This window comes from Mesoplodon bidens (assembly GCF_964165515.1).
Source record: "Mesoplodon bidens genome assembly, chromosome: 8".
In the NCBI taxonomy this organism is placed as follows: Eukaryota; Metazoa; Chordata; class Mammalia; order Artiodactyla; family Ziphiidae; genus Mesoplodon; species Mesoplodon bidens.
Genome location: NC_138165.1, coordinates 29199992 through 29220566, shown reverse-complemented (window position 1 = coordinate 29220566; position 20575 = coordinate 29199992). Strand labels below are relative to the sequence as shown.

The 20575-nt window shown below is 33.5% G+C and overlaps 1 protein-coding gene across 5 annotated transcripts in view; it reads left to right on the top strand.

Annotated features, from left to right (window-relative positions):
* The window catches only part of PPIG (peptidylprolyl isomerase G), a 40815-nt gene that overhangs the window by 835 nt on the left and 19405 nt on the right, over positions 1 to 20575 (top strand). For 3 of the 5 annotated variants that reach the window (XM_081241790.1, XM_081241792.1, XM_081241794.1), the window contains exons 2-9: positions 7958 to 8005; positions 8329 to 8406; positions 8497 to 8571; positions 9203 to 9310; positions 10128 to 10172; positions 11049 to 11136; positions 15429 to 15458; positions 15550 to 15689. In XM_081241790.1, coding sequence (XP_081097916.1) covers positions 8346 to 8406; positions 8497 to 8571; positions 9203 to 9310; positions 10128 to 10172; positions 11049 to 11136; positions 15429 to 15458; positions 15550 to 15689 — 547 coding nt within the window. In that variant the 5' untranslated portion in view covers positions 7958 to 8005; positions 8329 to 8345. Of the gene's footprint in view, positions 1 to 2861; positions 3009 to 5886; positions 5906 to 7957; positions 8006 to 8328; positions 8407 to 8496; positions 8572 to 9202; positions 9311 to 10127; positions 10173 to 11048; positions 11137 to 15428; positions 15459 to 15549; positions 15690 to 20575 lie in introns of those variants that run through there. The other 2 variants (XM_081241791.1, XM_081241793.1) reach the window with 2 other exon arrangements.

Below are 20575 nucleotides of genomic sequence, written 5' to 3'. Positions count from 1 at the left end.
CTTTTAGGAGGAAATAGTTACTGTTTTGGAGGAGGGTGATGGCTTCGGAGCTCCATATGCCTTGGGGGAAGTGTGCGAATTTGGCTCGTCTTTAGTCTTTTAAGGTGTTCAATCGAGGTCTGCGGGAATGGAAAACTCTCAGTCGTTTTGGAAATGTTACAAAAGCACCATTTTGTGCATTGATTTTAATTTCTTCCCACAACAGTACTTTATGCAGGACCAAGTTTTTGCAATGGTGATCAGAAATACGACCAAGGAACAATTAAGTGTTGTGGAAATTAGGGGGTACGTTAATTTTCAGTAGCTTAAAACCAGATAGAAAAGTATGTGAGTGAGTCTATGGATTACCGTTTGGCAAAGAATGGCCAGTAATTTCCCGGTTTGTATAGACGATGGAGAGTGGGTGTGTAAACATTTTCTGAAATCGAGGTATAAAATCCAGAAAAGGCACAGATATCTAGAATGGCTGTTTCTCTCATTCGTATTTTTTATGCATCCGAAAATTTACCCGTTTTATCTTCCGCTCCTCCTTTTTTTAGTTTAACCATTTGAGATGGGATTATTTCTGTGAGAAATTACATACTTCTGCTTTAAACAGAGCTCATTTTACATTAACGTTTTCTAATTTATGATTCAGGATTGTTGGTGTCCTGAGATCCTAATGGGTCTTGTCTTGTAGTAGGATTCTGTGGTTTTTTTCGTTTTGTTTTTTAACTTTGTTTACCTTTTTAAGGTTTTTGTCTTTGCAGACTCTTGTCACAGTTACCTTCCCCTGTTGTCAGGGGTGTACAAGTATGCAAACTTCCTAGGTCAGAAACTTTGGATTTGTTTCTGGCCCAGCCATCTTTCTGAACCTCAGTTTTTTTCATCTATAAAATGATATTTGATTTCAGACTATCGTCAGCTGTGGGCTTCAAAAATAAATATTCAGGTTTGCTAAAATTCTGTGTAAAAGAACTCCGCAGTTCTTGAATGAGTGAAGTGAAGAGCATACATTACATTTATTGTGACTTGTTAAAGGCCTTTGATTTTTGGTGCTTGTTATTGTGGTCTTGCAGTATCGGTGGCCTCTAAGTAAAGTCTTTGTCCTTTTGATATTTTGCATATTTTAAATTAGATTTTCTGTCAGGCAGCATCCATTCTCTATGCAAAGGGAAATTGGTAGCCTTCATAGTAGGATGAACTAGTCCTATTCGTTATCAGGACACCATCTACAATTCTTCAAATGTTGGCTCTTTTAAGAAATACATGTAGATGTTTTCCCTTGTTTTATTTGTAGGATATTTCAACAGAATTATAATGTATTTATTTTCTGTATCCTGATGTACTAAGGTGTCTTACTTGTTCTATGTAGTTGGAATCCATAGATAATTAATTCAAGTGATTTGAAGAGTTTGTTGCAAATCTGTCTCCTACGTGGTATTGTTCTTTTTTTTTTTCTTTAATATTAGCACCAAGTTTCAGTTTTCATTTGATTAAGTGTCAGTAGTTTTGACCTGGTTTAATGCATATATGGTCTCCATAAGAACTCAGTATATTTTTATTTCTGTAAGGCAAATCTCGCATCTTGAAATTTACTACAGGCAGTATTATAAATACTTAGAGAAAACTACTGTAACTGGGACTGTGTACTTTTAGTGCCAGACAGGAAATCTTTTGCACTTTGTTTTAGTTTGAGTAGTGGCTTAAAATGATTACCAACTTGTTCTTGAAATTTAAATACATCATACTTATAAATATAGATATCAATTTTTGGTATTAAAATGGTTATTTTTAAAACATGAATGATTCCTTAACTTACTGATTTTTAACTTGCATGAAGCCTATTGGTTTATATATTAAGCTACTGTTAATTGTGCATAAAGTTTAGCTTAAGGTTTATTCATAATTAAATCATTGCATTGTGGTTGTATGGCGAAAAGTAAAACTATGTAAGCCATTATCTGGAATATTTGTGAATAAGCTAGTTTCTACAGTGAAGCTGTAGTCTTAACCAGAAAACTCTTGCTTTTTTGTCCGCTTGTGACTTTGAGCTAGTCACTTCAGCTCTCTAATCCTCTTGTTATCAGTGTATAAAATCAGAAGATTGGACCAGATTATCTATTTCCTTCAAACTTCAAAAGTGTGTAATTTTTTATTTAGGAGTTACTGGATTGAATAACATTGCTAGGATGGTGTGATTCTATCACTGAAGACAGTGGGATAAATTTATCATTATAAGAGTTTAGATAATTGCAGGTACAATATTAATATTAGCAGAGATTTCCCAGTTAGTATATGCTTTTTAGTTTGGTACTAACATAGCTGTACTACATTTTTATGTCTCTCGGACTGTATATGCAAAAAGTTATTTAACACCGAACTTGGCAACATTACAGCTTTTCTCTTTAAGTTTTCTGAAGGATTTAAGAATTTAGTAAGTGCCTATACACTGTTAATTATGTTTTTACCAGGGCAGAGGTTAGTGACTGTCAGAGACACTAAGGGAAGGGGAACTGTACAGAAGATCATAGTTGCCTTTTTCTGACACCTCAGAACGTTAACTTGTTTGTACTTAATTCGCTAGCAATCTGGAATTCGTAAATGTATTTATATGTTTTTTTAGCAATCCATTTTTATTTCTCATTTGATCTCTGAATTACATTAAGGTAGGGTAAAGAATGAATGTAAAATGTGAATGTTAGATTGCCATTTTTGAAAGTAATCTTCAAGATCTGCTATAGTTTTAGTTAAACTTAATATGATTGCACTTAGAGGTAGAAGTCTTATATGAAAATTGTTACCTTTTTATTAAACTTAAGCAGATGAGAACTTCCAATCTTTGTTTCTTGGTTTTGAACTGAAGATGTTCTCTCTTATAGTGGATTCTGTTTAAAGAAAAAGAAAAGAAAATAGACCCTTAATAGAATGCAGTCCTAGAAGGCAGATCTAGAAAACAGGCTCTATTTCAACTGTGGAAGAGGCCAAGAAGATTTACTAACTACAGATACGTATTAGCGATACCCCAGGTGAGAAGCAGTACATATGGGAGAAAAGGCACTGAGTAAGAGTCAGCTTCTGCTCATGCTTTAACTCGCATTCTCTTTGGTAACATAGTCCTGGGCCAGAAGATATAAAGGATCTGAGTTCAAGGAGTTTACAGACAAGTTTATGATAATGAAAATAAAATTCAACAAACAAAAATCATTTAAACTTCAGAGAGTCAGGGTGAAATTCCCAGTGTACTTTGGCTATGTTGAATTTTTAAGGACACTTAGGAATTAGCCAAGGGGATCAGAAATGTCAAAGACCCGCTTGTCATCTTAATAGTTAAAAGTATTTACTGTCTCCTCAAGACCAAATGCTATGCTGACTCCCTCATACTGTGTGAAACTTCCAGGTAATTCTTTGAATGTAATAAAGTCACTGCATTATTTATTGCCTAATTACAAATACCGTGTTCTTTACTATATATTTTAATAATTAGTTGCCTGTGTCCTTCTCCCGCCCCACCCCACCCCTATCCTTCATGTTACTTTAGGGTGAATATGGAAATTATTTTATGTATGAAACTACAAAATTAAACTTTTTACTTATGAATTTGTTACATCTCTCTGATATTTTTATGAAATATATTTGTTGCAGAAGTTTATACATCCTAGCATTTAATATTTTGAAATTTTGTTACATTATATATTGTTGACATACAAAAATGACTGTGATAGTGATAAACATTTAAAACAACAGACTAATTCTATCTGGTTAGAAGAAAGTGGAAGAATATACATAAAAGTGTTAAAAGTCAGGATTTTGTGCTTTTTTGTGTACTCTAACTTTTTTCAGTGAGCTTATTAACTTTACTGATTATTTTTCAAAGTATTTTCATTATAAATAAAGTAGATGAAAGTAAGTATGAATACTCAGATGTCTGAGAGAGTCAGGCAGGTGAGGTGAATGCAAGAGGTCAAGTAGATGATAAACGGTAACAGCTAACATGCAATAGTGGAAACTAGGTCTAACTGGAACATATATACCTCATCTAAAGGGGCACACTATGCTGATTGCTGTACAGGAGTGGGGCATGTTGCTACATATGGTGGTTTTTTTTTAAAGAAAAATTTATAGCTGCATTTTATAAAACAGCTGCAACTCATTTAGATTAAACAACTTTGCAGTGAACAGTTCACCTGCAGACTACTGCTCTGAAAGCTGTCTTTATGTACTATCCTTAGGAAATTCATGACTTATTTTATTGAAAATTGCATAGGCTTGACTTTTTTCCCTGAATTGTATTTTTGGTATCTCTCAGTATTTTCTCTTTACTCTTTCTTGAAAAAAAAAAAGAAAGGAAAATTGACCAGATATTTGTCTTGTGTTTGATTTTAGATATTGTAATACCAGGAAATAATAAAGAGGAAATACTGTGTCCTGTTTCTGATTAGATAAAATTTGATTTCAGTAATGTTAGAGAAATAGCATTGCGCCATCTTTTGTGTCACCATTGTTCTTCATTAGCTACTAATATTAGAACATTTACAAACTCAAGATATTTGTACAGTGCTTTTAATAATAATATGCTGTCTTTCATATTTCTTAAACTTAAAGCATATTTAATTTGTTATTTCAAGCAACCATTTAAATCTATTTCTATGAAAAGTACAGTATCCCCACATAGTATAACCTAAATATATATTATAACCACACACAGACATGTACATTATAATCTTAGAAAATTATATGTACATTTTCTATTCTATTATGAATTTTTTATTTATAACAGCAGTTATGTTTGTTAAAGAAAGTAGAAAGAAGTACAGTGAGGCAAAAACACTCTCCAGTCTTAAAACGAAATACCGTAGTGATCATTTCCTTTCAATCTTCTTTTTTTTTTTTTTTTTTTTTTTTTTTTTTGACTGCGTTGGGTCTTCCTTGCTGTGCATGGGCTTTTCTCTAGTTGCAGCGAGTGGGGGCTACCCTTTGATGTGCTGCGCAGGCTTCTCATTGCGGTGGCTTGTCTTGTTGCGGAGCACAGGCTCTGGGTGCGCAGGCTTCAGTAGTTGTGGCTTATGGCCTCTAGAGCTCAGGCTCAGTAGTTGTGGTTCACGGGCTTAGTTCCACAGCATGTGGGATCTTCCCGGACCAGAGCTCGAACCCGTGTCCCCTGCATTGGCAGGCGGATTCTGAACCACTGCGCCACCAGGGAAGTCCTCCTTTCAATCTTTTTTTTTTTTCTTTTTGTAAATCTTTGAATTTCAGGGCTAGGAGTAGTTTATGTGATTATAATAATATTGCATATACTGTTTTATATCTTGATTATTTTTAACAAATTATGAGCATTTTCCAAATTATTTATCTTTGTAAGCATTGCTTCAATAACTATGATATTTTGTTCAACTAGAGACCATAATGTAACCATTTGTCATAATATTGAATAGATTACTTCTGATAGTATATTACTGAAAGGAGCACTAAGATGGCCAACTTTATACATGAAGGCTTTCTAAATTTAAGATAGTTCCTTACAGTAGATTCCTAGCAATTGGATTTTTTAAGGTATAAACCAGTTTAAGGTATAAAAACTTAAGGGGTTCACATATGTTTCCAGAGGAGTTGCTTGCTGTATTGGGAATTATTCTTTTAAAAAACTTTGCTATTTTAATAGGCAGAAAATTATCTCATTTTATTAGTATTTCTTTAAAAATATTTTTCCTGCTTATAAAATTAGTACCTGTTTGTTGAAGAAAATTTGGAAAACAGAAATACATAAAAATTACCCTTAAATTCATGGCCCAGATATTATCAATGTTAATATTTTGGTGTAAATCCTTTTTTTTTTAAAGATGTAATTGACATATAACTTTATATTTGTTTCAGATGTACAGCATGATCACTTATTAAATGTATACATTGCAAAATGATCACCACAGTAAGTCTAGTTAACATTCATCACCTCACATACTTACAAAATTTTTTTTCTTCTGATGAGAAGATTGTCTATTTAGCAACTTTCAATGCAGCATGATATTATTAGCCATGCTGTACATTACATTCTCAGTACTTTATATGTTCAGGTTTGGGTTTTTTTTTAAGATTCCATGTGTAAGTGCGATTGTACAGTATTTGTCTTTCTCTGTCTGACTTACTTCACTTAACATAATGCCCCCAAGGCCCATCCATGTTGTCACAGTGGGAGGATTTTTTTCTTTTTTGTGACTGAATAACATTCCCTCTGTGTATGTGCATGTAACACATTTGGAGTTTGTTTTCAAGAACATAGTAAATAGGAAATCAACTGTAACTGTAAACAATTTAGTATGTTTTGGGCAGTGCTATCTATACTATACTCATTTTGTAAGAATAAAAATCTCTACCTGAGATATGTGGCTAAACAAATAACTTTAGAAGTTTTTTTTGGAGGAAAATAAATAAATCACTAAACTTCCTCTTCTCTTCTTCTACCTTCAAAAGTAGAGAATTTAAGAAGGCCTGTAAAAGTTATTTAGAAGATAAAAGATAATCAGGTACTAAGTAGTAATTTAATATTTTTCTTTAAGATAGGATAGTTTCCTCAGATTTATGGATTCAGTGTATTCTCAACTTCAAATGTGCATGAGTTGAAATTCTATACAAATAAAAACATAATGCAACAAACTTGGCAAGATTTTAAAATTACTAAGTTTTGTTTTGTTTTATTGTTTTCAGGAAGTCTATGTCTGTAGTTTCCTGGAGGATTGAAAGGCATCTTTTTTGCTTTATTTCATGTGAAACAAATTTTTAGTATATATATTGTATCTTTTAGAAATAAAAAATGGAGGAAGTTGTGAGAAAATGGTATTTCCCCCCCTTTCCATGCAATAAAGAGTAAATACATAGAATTTGTATTTTTCAAATTGTTGGTAATTTGGGCAAAGTCTTCCATGCTTTTATTGTTGAGTATTCTGACTTGTGGTTTGTGGTGTGTGTAAAATTGATAGGAACGGTGGTAGTTATATGAACCTATATGTGTGATAAAATTGTGTAGAACTAAATAAATACACACACAAATGAGTACAGGTAGAACTGGGGAAATGTGAAGTGTATAAGCATTGTTATGCTTTTATGCTACAGTTGTGCTATTATACCATAGTTTTGTAAAATGTTACCATTGGGGAAACATGTATCTATGTATTATTTCCTATAACTGAATCTAAAATTGTCTCAATAAAAATTTCACGATTTAAAATATTATTCATTGCTTACTGAGCTACCAGCTTAGATACTATAATTTTCAGAAATGCATAAACATTTCAGTTAGTCTCTGTTCTAAACAGATGAAACTGTCATTTTTATAGTGTACCATTTTGGATGCTATTTACACTAAGTGCCTATGTTTCTTCTGCTTTTCACCTTACCCTGTCATTCTCCACCAAGTATTACAATTCAAACATTCTAAGTCCTTAAAATAAACGCCTATCAAAAGAATGTCTTGGGGCTTCCCTGGTGGTGCAGTGGTTGAGAGTCCGCCTGCCGATTCAGGGAGCATGGGTTCGTGCCCCGGTCCGGGAAGATCCCACATGCCGCGGGGCGGCTGGGCCCGTGAGCCATGGCCGCTGAGCCTGCACATCCGGAGCCTGTGCTCCGCAACAGGAGAGGCCACAACAGTGAGAGGCGCACGTACCGCAAAAAAAAAAAAAAAAAAGGCTTAACTAATAGCCATCTGCTATGTAGGTAAAACTTACATAGAGTATCTCACTTACTGATATTTTTTGTGTCTACACTAGCGTATCAGTAAAGGCTATTGTTTATGATCAAAAAAATAGCTTTATATGTAAAATGTAATGTATTTTTACTCAGAATGTAAATCTACCATATATTACTATTGTTAAAGTATCCCACTTTCTTTCTTCCTTGGGGAATTATTTTTGGCATTTTTGGGGAATTTGAATGGATTTCTTTTAAAAACTCCACCATTTTAATCAAAATTTATTTTGTTTTCTAGGAGCAAAAAGATTGGATCAACTTGTCCTTGATTTTTCTCTATTTAAAGGTAATCTGCCTGCTTAGTTCACTAATCACAGACTTACTACAGTTTTCTGTTTGAGGTGGCAATCTACATTTGGTTATTAAAATAGAAATTGTGTTATATAATGGCTAGACCTATAATGTCTTTTCTGATTGCCTCACAAGATGCAATCTAATCTCTCAAAGAAAAGAATAATTCATGTGATTTATGTCATGGAAATAAATATTAAAATAAATTCAGACTACATTTTTCATTTATGCTCCACAGAGTTTTGTTTTGTTTTCAGAAATGTATGAAAAATCTTTGCTGTTTTCGTCTGTTTGCCTGAAACTGTATTTTACTCATAGATTGAAGTATTGAAGCCATGGGAATAAAGGTTCAGCGTCCTCGATGTTTTTTTGACATCGCCATTAATAATCAGCCTGGTAAGGAAATTAATGTCCCTATTTAACATTTATGTATAAGTACTTAATATTTTAAGTTAATAAATTTAAACCAACTACCTTCTTTTTTAGCTGGAAGAGTTGTCTTTGAATTATTTTCTGATGTGTGCCCCAAAACATGCGAGAACTTTCGTTGTCTTTGTACAGGTTTGTTGACATTTTCACTTGCCCTAATAGTAGTCCCATTTGACTTCAGTTTGCTTTGATTTTTTATTTAACATGTTTTAGATTTTTTCATGCATATTATTTCCTTCTCAGCATGCTGACTATGCAACATTTACTAGACATGAAAGTAATTCTTACACATATTAATTGTAATGGGATTGTATCTGAAATTGATTTCTACACTCAGTAGAAAAGCATGGGTGCTTTTTAAATGAATTTTTTTTTAATTCCTGAGGGAAGTTAAAATTCTGTAGTTTAAAGAAGTCTGTATAGGTCAAGAGAGGTGTATTTTACTGGGCAGAAGCTTTCATCATTAATTTTTTTTAACTTTCAAATGTTTTATTTATTTTATTTAAATTTTTCTTCTAGTTTTATTGATGTAATTGACATATACTGCTGTATAAGTTTAAGGTGTACAGCATAATGATTTGATTTACTTGCATCATAAAGTGATTATCACAAAGTTTAGTGACCATCCATAATCTCATATAGATACAAAATTAAAGAAGTAGTGAAAAATTTTTTTCTTGTGATTTCATCATGAATTTTGCTTTAATACTAGTTCCTTAATTTCTTTTCTACTTAACAGCCTACTAATTTTTCTTCTTTGTAGGTGAAAAGGGGACAGGGAAATCAACTCAGAAGCCATTACATTATAAAAGTTGTCTCTTTCACAGAGTTGTCAAAGATTTTATGGTTCAAGGTGGTGACTTCAGTGAAGGTAAGACTTTGATTCCCACAAAGAAAATCATATATTTATATTCTTTGTTAAATACATGGATCTCAAAGTTAGACAAGTCTCTAGAAGTACTAGGCCAGTTTTCTTCTCAGCCCACTTAATCATTGGTCAAACAATTAGAAGTACTGGGAATTCCCTGGTGGTCCAGTGGTTGGGACACGGAGCTTTCACTGCCGAGGGCCTGGGTTCAGTCCCTGGTTGGGGAACTGAGATCCTGCAAGCCGCCTGGCGTGGCCAAAAAAAAAAAAAAAAAATTAGAAGTACTCATAGAAATAGATAAAAAGGAGGAAACACATAGGAAAAAATTTCATGTTTGATACATGAATTAATTTCAGAAATTTGCTTCTGGATAAAAAACAAAACACTATTCATCTCTTAGTAGCCTATCAGTGTCCATGTTTGATTTTGTCACAGCCAGTAATCCTTTACTACAGTATGGTTTTTACCTCTATTATTGTAAAAACATTGAAACTGTGTTTTTAAAGACACTTTGAGAAGCTACTAGTAATTTCTTTTAAAAGACCTACATAATCATTAGGATCTGAACATTCTTTCTTCCACAGATCTTAATAAGCTTTGTTACACTCATACTGTTGTATCATAGAGGAGAGAAAGTAATTTGGGATCTTGTCAGTATTGACTTTAAGTTAAGGTCTTATAATTTGCTGTGAACGTTTGAGTATTGTTGATTCAAAGTCATTCAGGTAGCTACTTTGTAAGAAGCATTGTGTTTAGGTAGGACCTTCGAGGAGATTACTGATTTATCAGTTCTAAGAGTCCCATGTTTTTTCATTCTTAGGAAATGGACGAGGAGGGGAATCCATTTATGGAGGATTTTTTGAAGGTAAAAATGTTTATGTTTAAATTGTTTTTAATGTTTTCTAGTATTCATTTGATTTTTCTGTATTGAATCAATGATTATTGATATACTAATATCCAACTACCTTCAACTAAATGAAGTTAATTTTCTTGTGAAAATTTTATGTGATAGACTTTTTATAAAGGTAGGATTTTTTTGTGATTAGTACATTCGTACATTATATGACTTGAAGGGTTTCAGTGATCTGTAATAAACTTTTAGAATTGTAGTGCTAGAATAGGAACTTCCATAGCTTGATCTTAATCTTTATTAAAAGAGATTCAGCTATATTTCTTAGTGACAATATCAACATTTTTGTGCATCTTTTTTTTATGAAGATTTTTTTTTGATCTTTGATATTCTGAATTTGGCTGTAATGTTTTTCCCAAATTTAAGTTTTCTGTCTGGAATTTTTTATTAATGTGAAGATCATTTGAAAGACTAAACATGTGATTGTGGAATTAATTTCATATTTCCCATCTTGCACTTTTGGGAGTCAGTGAGATTTTGTTTCACGTTCCACCTGCTTTTTTCCAATTCTAATCCAAGATTCGAAGACAATCTGCTGTTTCTACCATGGCAGAGATTAAGTTTAATGCGTGCCTCTCTGTGCTAAGAATAATATTGAAAGGGGGTTGATAACGTGTTTGGATTTTATAGCAAGGGATTGAAAATTAGAAATATTTTAATCTGAAAAGATGGAGGAAATTGGCTAATATTGGATTTCTCTTCTTTTAACCTTTTATCTAAATTTTGTCTGACACTAAAGAGCACATGATATGAACACAAGATATGAAGAGGAATGAAAATGAATTTTTGGGGGGAGTTATACCTATAACTGAAAACTTTGCTTCTCTGTAGATGAGAGTTTTGCTGTTAAACACAACAAAGAATTTCTCTTGTCAATGGCCAACAGAGGGAAGGATACAAATGGCTCACAGTTCTTCATGTAAGACTTTATGATCTGATGATTTAAAATATCACTTTTTTGGTGTGTCTTTTCTCTGTGTGCCTGCTACTGATCACTAATAAATAGGAGAGGGACGTATGGGGGAGAGAATTTTTGAAGGAGGAAGAACAAAGAATTGTTGAAAGGGGAGTTGAACTGCACTGCTAAAGTTTTCAAAAGATGAAGACTTTTGTCAAGAGGACTCCAGAGCCAGCTTGAAGGGGTGGCATTCCCCCTGGCCAAATTAGGACAAGTTGAGCATTGATTATTTTGAAAATAAATAATTCTGGTATCATATTATCAAATAAAATGGAAATCCAGGAGTCCATTCAGATATAAATAATAAATGAATAAATAACAAGGGAGAAAGAAAAACTGTTCCTTAGTAGAATGCAACTAGTAAATGTAAAAGGAATTATAGAGTTAGAAATGTCCCTGTTTTGCAGTCATCTCAGTACCATTGATTCAGGAAAGAATTACCTATGGATGGTAAATTTATAGGGTAAGTTTAACAAGGAACAGGATGTTTGCATTGAGTATCTCTTTGTAAATTACTTAATTATAAAGAGTAAAATACAGTTGTTCCTCATTATTCAAAGATTCTGTATTTGTGAATTTGCTTACTCACTAAATTTATTTGTAACCCAAAGTCAATAGTGCTAATGTTTTCCAGTTCTGACTACAAAAAAATTGTTACCAGGGCTCTTGTCAGCAATTCATACTTTTTATCATGTCCCATGGGTAAAGATTTGCTCTCCTCTTCAATAACTGTAAACTCTTCTGGTCTCAGAAGAACTTAAATCTGTCAGCATCATGTGGATTATTCTTGTGTTTTCTATTCCACATTTGTAACTCCCTTCAACAGTGAGAAATCTCCCTCCAAGTGTGTTCAGAATTTCTACTCATTTGTTGAATCCTGTATTTAAAAATTGCCATCCTATACTGCTGTGAAGAGTAACCTACTAACTAGAGTTCACTATTTATTTATAGCAATTTTTGTTTTTACAGTGAGGGTATGTAGTTAAATTATCATGTTTAAAAATGACTTGGATTAGTACTTTTTAGTGTAAATTTTGTGTGGTTTTGTGACTCAAAATATGTTAAATTCATTTCCGATTACATTTCATTTGTTCTCCCTCTCAGGTTGATTTATTTCTTGCCCTTTTTTTTAAGCTTTTAAAACATTAACATGATTCCAAGAGTCAAAGCGAAGAGAATACTTCTGAAGTATCACTCCCACCTAACTCTTCACTCCATTCCCATTCCCCCATTTTTTTACCTTTTTTTTTTCCACCACCTATCCATATTAGTAACCAGCCTCATTAGTTTCTGGTTTATTTTTCTGTATATCTTTTTACAAACATAAGCACAGATATATATTTTTTTCTTATTTTCCCTTTTTTCTTATACAATAGATAGCATACTGTATATGTTTTTTTCTTTTCACTTAATGATATAACCTAGAAATCACTCCATATCAGTTCATAGAGATCTTTCTCATTTTTTTTCCCACAGATGCATAGTAGTCTGTTGTGTGTATATACTGCAGTTTATTCAGCCAATTGCCTATATACAGGTGTTTCTGATTTTTTAAATGAAAACAACTTATATCACATTTGTTGTAGGAAAATTAGAACACACAGATTAAAAGAAGAAAAACAATCCCATCCCCAGAGCATCTTTACATGCAATAAAAATACAGGTAGATAGTTGCATATAGTCTGTAATCAGCTTTTGGATGTAATATAAATTTCTTTGTACATCACTAAATATGAATTAACATGTTAATCCATTGTTTGAATGTACTGTGGTTTTATTTATTTAATCTTAGTTTTGAACATCTGGTTTGCTTCTTGTTTTCAAACTGCTACAGTGAACATTGTTGTACCTATTGTTTGACGCATTTTTTAATTCTTTTATGTAAGTTGCTAGAAGTTTACTTAGTGAAATGTTTACACATTTTTAAGGCTATCCATATATATTGCTACATTGACTTCCAAAAGGAAGTGTGTAGTTTACTCTAGAGCAACAGTATGTAAGTGCCAGTTTCACCAGATCCTCAGCAGCACTGAGTGTTATCATTTATTTTCACTTTTTAAAATAAAATCCCTCCTGTGCTTACCAAAACCCATATGTTAAATTCAAATAACCCTTCATGTATATTCTCAGACTCTTCCAATTGTTGGTTTCTCCTGACCTCTTTCCACTTCTCGATAACTATTCTTTACTACTTCTGTGTTCTGTTGTTTTTTAGAGGAAACAACTTCAGTTTTTAATCTTTTTTAAAATGTTTTATTTTATTGTTTTATATTAATTATATAATATAAACTTCGCCATTTTAACCGTTTGTTCACTGCATAACTCACTGGTATTAATTACATTCACAGTGCTCTGCAACCACCACCACTGTTTTCCAAAACTATTTCATCATTCCAGAGAGTAGCCATTTCCCTTTCCCTCAGCCCCTGGTAACCTTTATTCTACTTCTGTCTCTGTGAATTTGCCTATTCTATATATGTACGTGGAATCATACAATATTTGTCCTTTTGTGTCTAACTTATTTCACTTAGCATGTTTTCAAGGTTCATCCATGTTTTATAGCATGTATCAGAACTTCATTCCTTTTTATGATTGAATATCATTCCATTATGTATACATACCACATTTTGTTTATCCATATTCATTTGTTAGTGGGCATTTGGGTTGTTTTCACTTTTTGTCTCTTGTGAATAATGCTGCAGTGAACATTGGCATATATATTTGTTTCCCTGTTTTCAGTTCTTTTGGATAGATACCTAGGAATAGAATTTCTGGATCATATGGTAGTTCTATGGTTAGCTCTTTGAGGAACCACCAAACTGTTTTCCACAATGGCTACATCATTTCACATTCCCACCAGCATTATACAAAGAGTTCTAGTTTTTCCATTCTCATCAACACTTTTTCACCAATCTGAGAGTGACCATGAAAGCAATGCAAGTATTGGTTTAGGGGTTACAAATTAATTCTAGTGAGCAAGCCAGTGGACAAATACATAATCTGTAAAGTGAGGATTGACTGTATCTTAATGCAAATTATATACACTAAATGTAACACAAATACATATATAGTGTACCACCTAGGTTTTTACATTTCTAGGTGGTTTTAGCAAGTTCAGGTGATCATAGCTGTTACAGTGAGAAAACAATAACAGGTTATTAGTTTTTAAAATACGGTGAACTTTTAAAAATACATGTATGTGTTAGAATTTTTTTTAGTGTGTGTTTTAATCAAAAGTTAGCTTAAATTGTGTTCCTTCTTCCAAATTTCTAATGCCTTTTTTGATAAGATTTTTAAAATAACAAATCTTGTACAATGCCCATATTCAGTCTGTTGTACCAGTGTGTCTTCATAGCTACTCAGATAGCAGCTTTCTTAGCTACAAAGCTTTAAGGTTGTTGTGGAGAAAAGAAGGATTTTTTAAAATTACTTTTTGCTAATTTTAGGTGTTGTCCAAATTTTAATGCAGATATCTTTCTTCAATGTGAAGTTTACTTTATGTTAGGGATGACAAACTCAAATACCCATAGGTCTTAGGCAAGTAATATAAGGGAGTAAAGGCTGCTGGGACAAGAAACTTAATGATTAATCTCTGTATTAGAGAAGGCAGGGATACTCAGCCTGACCAATTATTGCCACATGCCAGGTGCCATGTCTTTCCATGTTTTCAAAAGGGTCTGGAATCTGGATTTTTATATAGAAGTATCCATATTTTTAAGTCTTGGCAGCTAATTTAAAAATTTATAAACACTACATGGACCATTTCTGTTCAGGTCCAACAGAACATGTATGAGGACATCAGAATATGACCTGGGCTTTAACTGTTGCAAATGTTAAGATTGAAAAACACTGTTGTTAAACCCATAAACTGGTGAAATGGTTTGATAAATTATGGTATGCTCAGACAGTAGAACACTGTACAACCGTGGATATCAATAAGAACCCAGTTACATGCAAGAAACATGGATGGATAGAAATAACACCAAAATGTCAACTTTAATTTCATGTAAGTTTTCAACAGTGTATAGGTATTTCAGAACAAGATTTTGAAAATGCATTGTCGAAAGCATCTTGCATTTGGTTCTATTTAAGGTTAAGGTAAATAAGATTCTATTATGTTAAGATAGCATATATATGATTTCTTTGTTTGCTACTTTGTTTCCAATGCAGTTATTTTCTTTTCCTTTTTAGAGATGCTAACTTTGTTTTTCTCTGACTTTGTTTTTATTCTTCTATCTGATGACTTCCAAAAGAACAACAAAACCAACTCCTCATTTAGATGGGTAAAGATTATTTTAACTTATTTTAAAACCTACTTTAAATTAATATTAAAATAAGAAGCTTTTATTTAGTCATCTTTACTTGACTCTTTAGGCATCATGTTGTTTTTGGGCAAGTGATTTCTGGTCAAGAAGTTGTGAGAGAGATAGAAAACCAGAAAACAGATGCAGCTAGCAAACCATTTGCTGAGGTGCGGATACTCAGTTGTGGAGAGCTAATTCCCAAATCTAAAGGTAAAAAAAAGTATATATTTCTCTTTCTTAAAATCTGTTTGTTTATTTATTTATTTGGCTGTGTTGCGTCTTCGTTGCTACACGGGCTGTCTCTAGTTGCAGCTAGCAGGGGCTACTCTTGGTTGGGGTGCGCGGGCTTCTCATTGCGGTGGCTCCTTTTGTTGCAGAACGGGCTTTAGGTGCACAGGCTTCAGTAGTTGTGGCTCGCAGGCTCTAGAGCGCAGGCTCAGTAGTTGTGGTGCACAGGCTTAGTTACTCTGCGGCATGTGGGATCTTCCCAGACCAGGGTTCGAACCCGTGTCTCCTGCATTGTCAGGCAGATTCTTAAGCACTGTGCCACCAAGGAAGTCCCTAAAAGCAAGTATGTATTTCTGTTAACTCTTACGCACACAAAACAAACACACTCTAATTAGTTGGCACGATCTTTACGCTAAAGTGATTATAAATATGAAGTTTTTGTGTTTTTAAATGTATTTTTGTGTTTTTCAGATGTGTTTTATCTTACTTCATACTTTGTTCATTTATCATGGAACTGCTTAACTTTCCTTGAATTATTTGCAGTAATTCATCCATCTGCTTCCACTTTATTTTTTGGGCTTTTTAAAAAGTGTAGTTGTCTAAATAGCGTGGTAAATAAATATTCTTCTAGGGAAAGAGACAGTGTGGGGAGGATGACAGTTGAAGAGATTAACATAGACTAATAAACTTCACGGGAATAAATTATTTCCCCTTCATGCACTGCTTAGATTCAGAAGCATCTGGCATGTTTGAGAAACTTAACCTAGACAAGAACACTTGAAGTTAACACGACTGGTAGTTTGATATATTATCTGAAATGGTAGAACTTGGTTTTTTAAGTAAGTATTTTAAGTCTTTATATTATATAAGAAATATGTAACTGCTATTGTTTATTACAGATATTGAGCCTGACACTCTAAAAGTAATGGGGTGAGATTACCTTCAAATCTGTGTAGAAATATTATAATAAAATAAAATATTGAATTGACCTAATCTTCCTATTAATCGTCCAGGGAATAATAAATAATCTCAGTACTTAGTTTTTCATGGTTAACAAGAGAGTCTCTGTAATCTTTTCTGATCCTCACAAGAACTGTATAATATCAATATTATTTTCCTCATTTTACAGATGTAGTCAAGGAGATTAGTATTTACCACAGCAGGGAACTAACTAGACCTCAAGCCCAAGTTTGCTGGCTCCAGATCTAGAGCTTTTTCTGTTACATGTTGCTACCTCATTAAAGTCTTTAATATTCCTTTCAGAATTGCCCTAAGTAGAATATTCTGTTCTCAAATTTTAGGTATACTGATGTGCTCTGTAATATGCACGTTTTATTTTGCTTTTCTTTTGTTCTCCAATCAGGGATTGAACCAGGGCCCACAGCAGTGAAAGTGCGAGTCCTAACCACTGGACCGCCAGGGAATTCCCTGGAGAAGGCTTATTTTTAATTTTCTTTCTCTGCATTCCACTTTGATTCTAATGATTTCACTTTCTTCTCTGTTATGTCAAATATATACCTTGTAAACCATCACAGGAATATTGCTGCAGCTCATACTGGAACTGTTTGATTAACTTCTTGTGTTCAAGAGTCTGACTATCTATCCTTATTTACAAACAGCAGTTACAATGTATGCCTTGTGTTCGTGATGATTCAGAAAGAATGAAGTGTCGTTGAGTATCTTACCTTTTTTTGAAAAAATAGAAACTAAAAAGCAATCTATATTAATCTTTGCATATTTTAGACCCTGAATCTTCTGCTAATTAATTCTTCAAAGTGTTGTCAGTACAATTGGAATATTTTGGTTTAAGGCATTATTTCTTCCCACATCATCTAGAAAGTATTCATCTTTTATTCTGTACTTAACTTTTTTGGCTTTTTTCTTGTGTTTTGTAGTCTTCAAGGATCTTGTGTTAGGATCTATTCTCTGCTTATAAAAGCTAAGGATGCTGTGTGGTTTACATATTTAGAAGAGATAATTAAAAAGCTTACATCTTAAACCATAAATGTTATCATAGACTCTAATAAATTTGGTGTAAAGATTCTTTTGGTACTAAATGGTCAGTGTTTGAATATTTGCTGAAAGGAAGAGAAGATGAATGAATGTCACTCTTTGTATATTATTATGTTTTTATAATATATTTCCACTTGAAGCAATAAATGCTAATTTTTCCCATGCCATTGTGGCCAGGAAGTTGTGCTGAAAGTTGATGTAGTGTTCTAGTGTGTGTTCCTCAGACTTATGCTAAGGAAGTATATCTTGCCCTTATCAGTTTCATCAGTTGGGGAAGATTTGGCCCTTTGTTACTGTCTGCACAGGAGTTACTGAAAGGCCAGATTTGTTTTGAGTCATACCTTCCATGTCTGCTCTGTTCTGGATCACACTATAGAAAGAGGAAAAGATCTTTATGTTTGAGGTCACACAGTTTGGCACCTGTTACTCTACAGTCCTTCAATTAGCATTCAGAACATTGGTCAGAGTGGATTTTGTCATGCATCAATAAAATCTTTTTTTTTTAGGCAGAGCTGTGTCTTCCATCCAATTTATAAGTTTGATGGCCTTCTTACAATCTTAAATTGGACATAGTCAAAAAGCTTTGTGTAACACAGCAGTGTTCATCATCATCATCATATTTAAAACCTTGTTTGAGAGATACACACCCCACTTTAAAAAGAAATAAATACCGAATCTTTTTTTTTTCTTTTTCTGACTTCCTGAAAGAAAACAAAAAGACTTCTGAAGAAATCTGACTGTCTGGGCCCACCTGTAAGTGGTCTTGGTGAGTCTGGGTAATCATACTGGGCCTTCCCTTTGCTGTTGTGAGATTGGAAATTCTACTCTTTGTGGCTCTTTGAATGTGCCTGAGAAGGTTCACAGAGTCAAGATCCTTCCAACAGATGCAGAGGAGGAACACAGGAGGCTAATCAAAACTACAACCCTGTAGAGGCTATCAAGGGGCAGAGTGTAGGATAGAACACAGACCACTACCCTGATTAAGGTACTTCCTGGCTTTTCAAGAGTTACTATGATCTCAGATCATGCTGGTCCCTTCTGAGTTCCCTGCAGTTGTTAAAGAGAGGTCTGTCCACCTTTGCCATGCAGCATGAGTTGGGGATGATGATATATTACAGAGTACATAGAAACACAAGTGCTGAGTTATGGCAGCATGGCAATAAATAAATAGTTATATGAGCAGAAATCTTGCATATATGTGGTAGAAAACAGATTACCTTGCAGTACAGAAAGAAGAGCACAATAGAGGAAGCAGCTGGTGAATCTTGTACTCAGGAGACAGTAGAAAAGATGAGACACTCATCAGACACTCATCCTGGTGACAGGATCCCATTTCAGTGTCTTTATCCTGGAATTAAGAGCCATGGTGATAGCACTTTTACTGGAGAATAGTGGGATGTTAAACTTCGAAACTGTTTAGAGGGGAGACCCAGTATTTTTGAAATGAAAAGAGGTTCATTTGAGGTATAGTTCTCTTCTTTATTTCAAACCTTATTTTGATGATGGCCTTGAAATTTCCTTCAATATAAAGGTTTCACATGAAATTCATTGGTATAATATTTATACCTCTCAAAAAACTAGTAAAGCAGCATTTTCTTACCATATGTTCTTACAAGTAAAATGTTCTGGAAGTTTGTTTTTTCACCTTAACAACATACTAGTAAAGTCAGTACCCAGTAGTAGTACACCACATCCTACCTCCCCTCCCAACAAAGGTCAGTGAACAGGGTTGGGAATTTCTTTTACATAGTGATTGATAAGCAAACTGCATAATCTAAATAATCTAAAATAAACTAACCAGAAGTGGCCCAGGAGTTAAAAAGTGTTGCTCTTTTATCTTAAGGATGGTTATATGCTTATAAATGATACTTTGAAATAGACTTTAAGTGGTTAGGCAGGAAGTAGGATTTTTTGGAGAACAGGGTGACAACAATTGTTGTCAGACTTGGGAGTTTTAAAATTTAATACATTGATTTTGTTCAAAATTTAGAAAGCATAAAAGGATAATGAAAAGTCTTTCCCATTTCTGCCCATCAGTTCCCATTCTCAAATTTTCTCTACCATTCTACGTGTAGTGAATGTTGATAATATAAGATAAATTCCTAGAAATAGAATTAACAGATTATAGGGGTTATGCATTTGTAATGTTGGTAGGCATTGCCACTAGAATATAGGAAAGTTAATTTCCCCTTGCCCTTTGCAGAGCCACATAATATCAAACTCTTTAATCTTTGCCAGCTTAATTACAGGGTTGGTGGTGGTTGTTGTTGTTGTTTTTAAAGCTGGTTTAAATAAACATTTCTCTAAGGTATTTGATGTTATCTCCTTAGGAGCCATTTATATTTGTTTTTATATGAGTTGATTGTTAATTGCTTTGCCTCATATTTTTACTCAACTCCAAGCCTCCTTGTATTTCCTTCTGTTTGGAGAAATTAGCCTTTTTTTTAAGGGTAGGTCTGCTGGTAACTATCTTAGTTTTCTGAAAATGTCTTTATTTCCCTTTCTTTCATGATGGGTATTTTCACTAGATGTAGAATTCTGGGTTGGCAGTTCTTTCAACACATAAAAAAGTGTTAGGCCACTTCCTTCTGGCCTCTATGGTTTCAAGTGAGAAGTCTGTTGTCATTCAACTCGTTGTTACCTGTAGGTAATGAGGGAATTTTCTGCCATTATTATTTAAAAATTTTTTTTAATTTCAAATTTTTCTCCTGGGATTCCGATAACACAAATGTTAGATCTTTTGTTTATTGTTCTACAGGTCTCTGAGGCTCTGTTCATTTTTTGTTTGTTTTTTTTATTTTCTCTGATGTTGTGGTTGGGTAATTTCTATTGGTCTGTCTCTGGATCGCTAACAG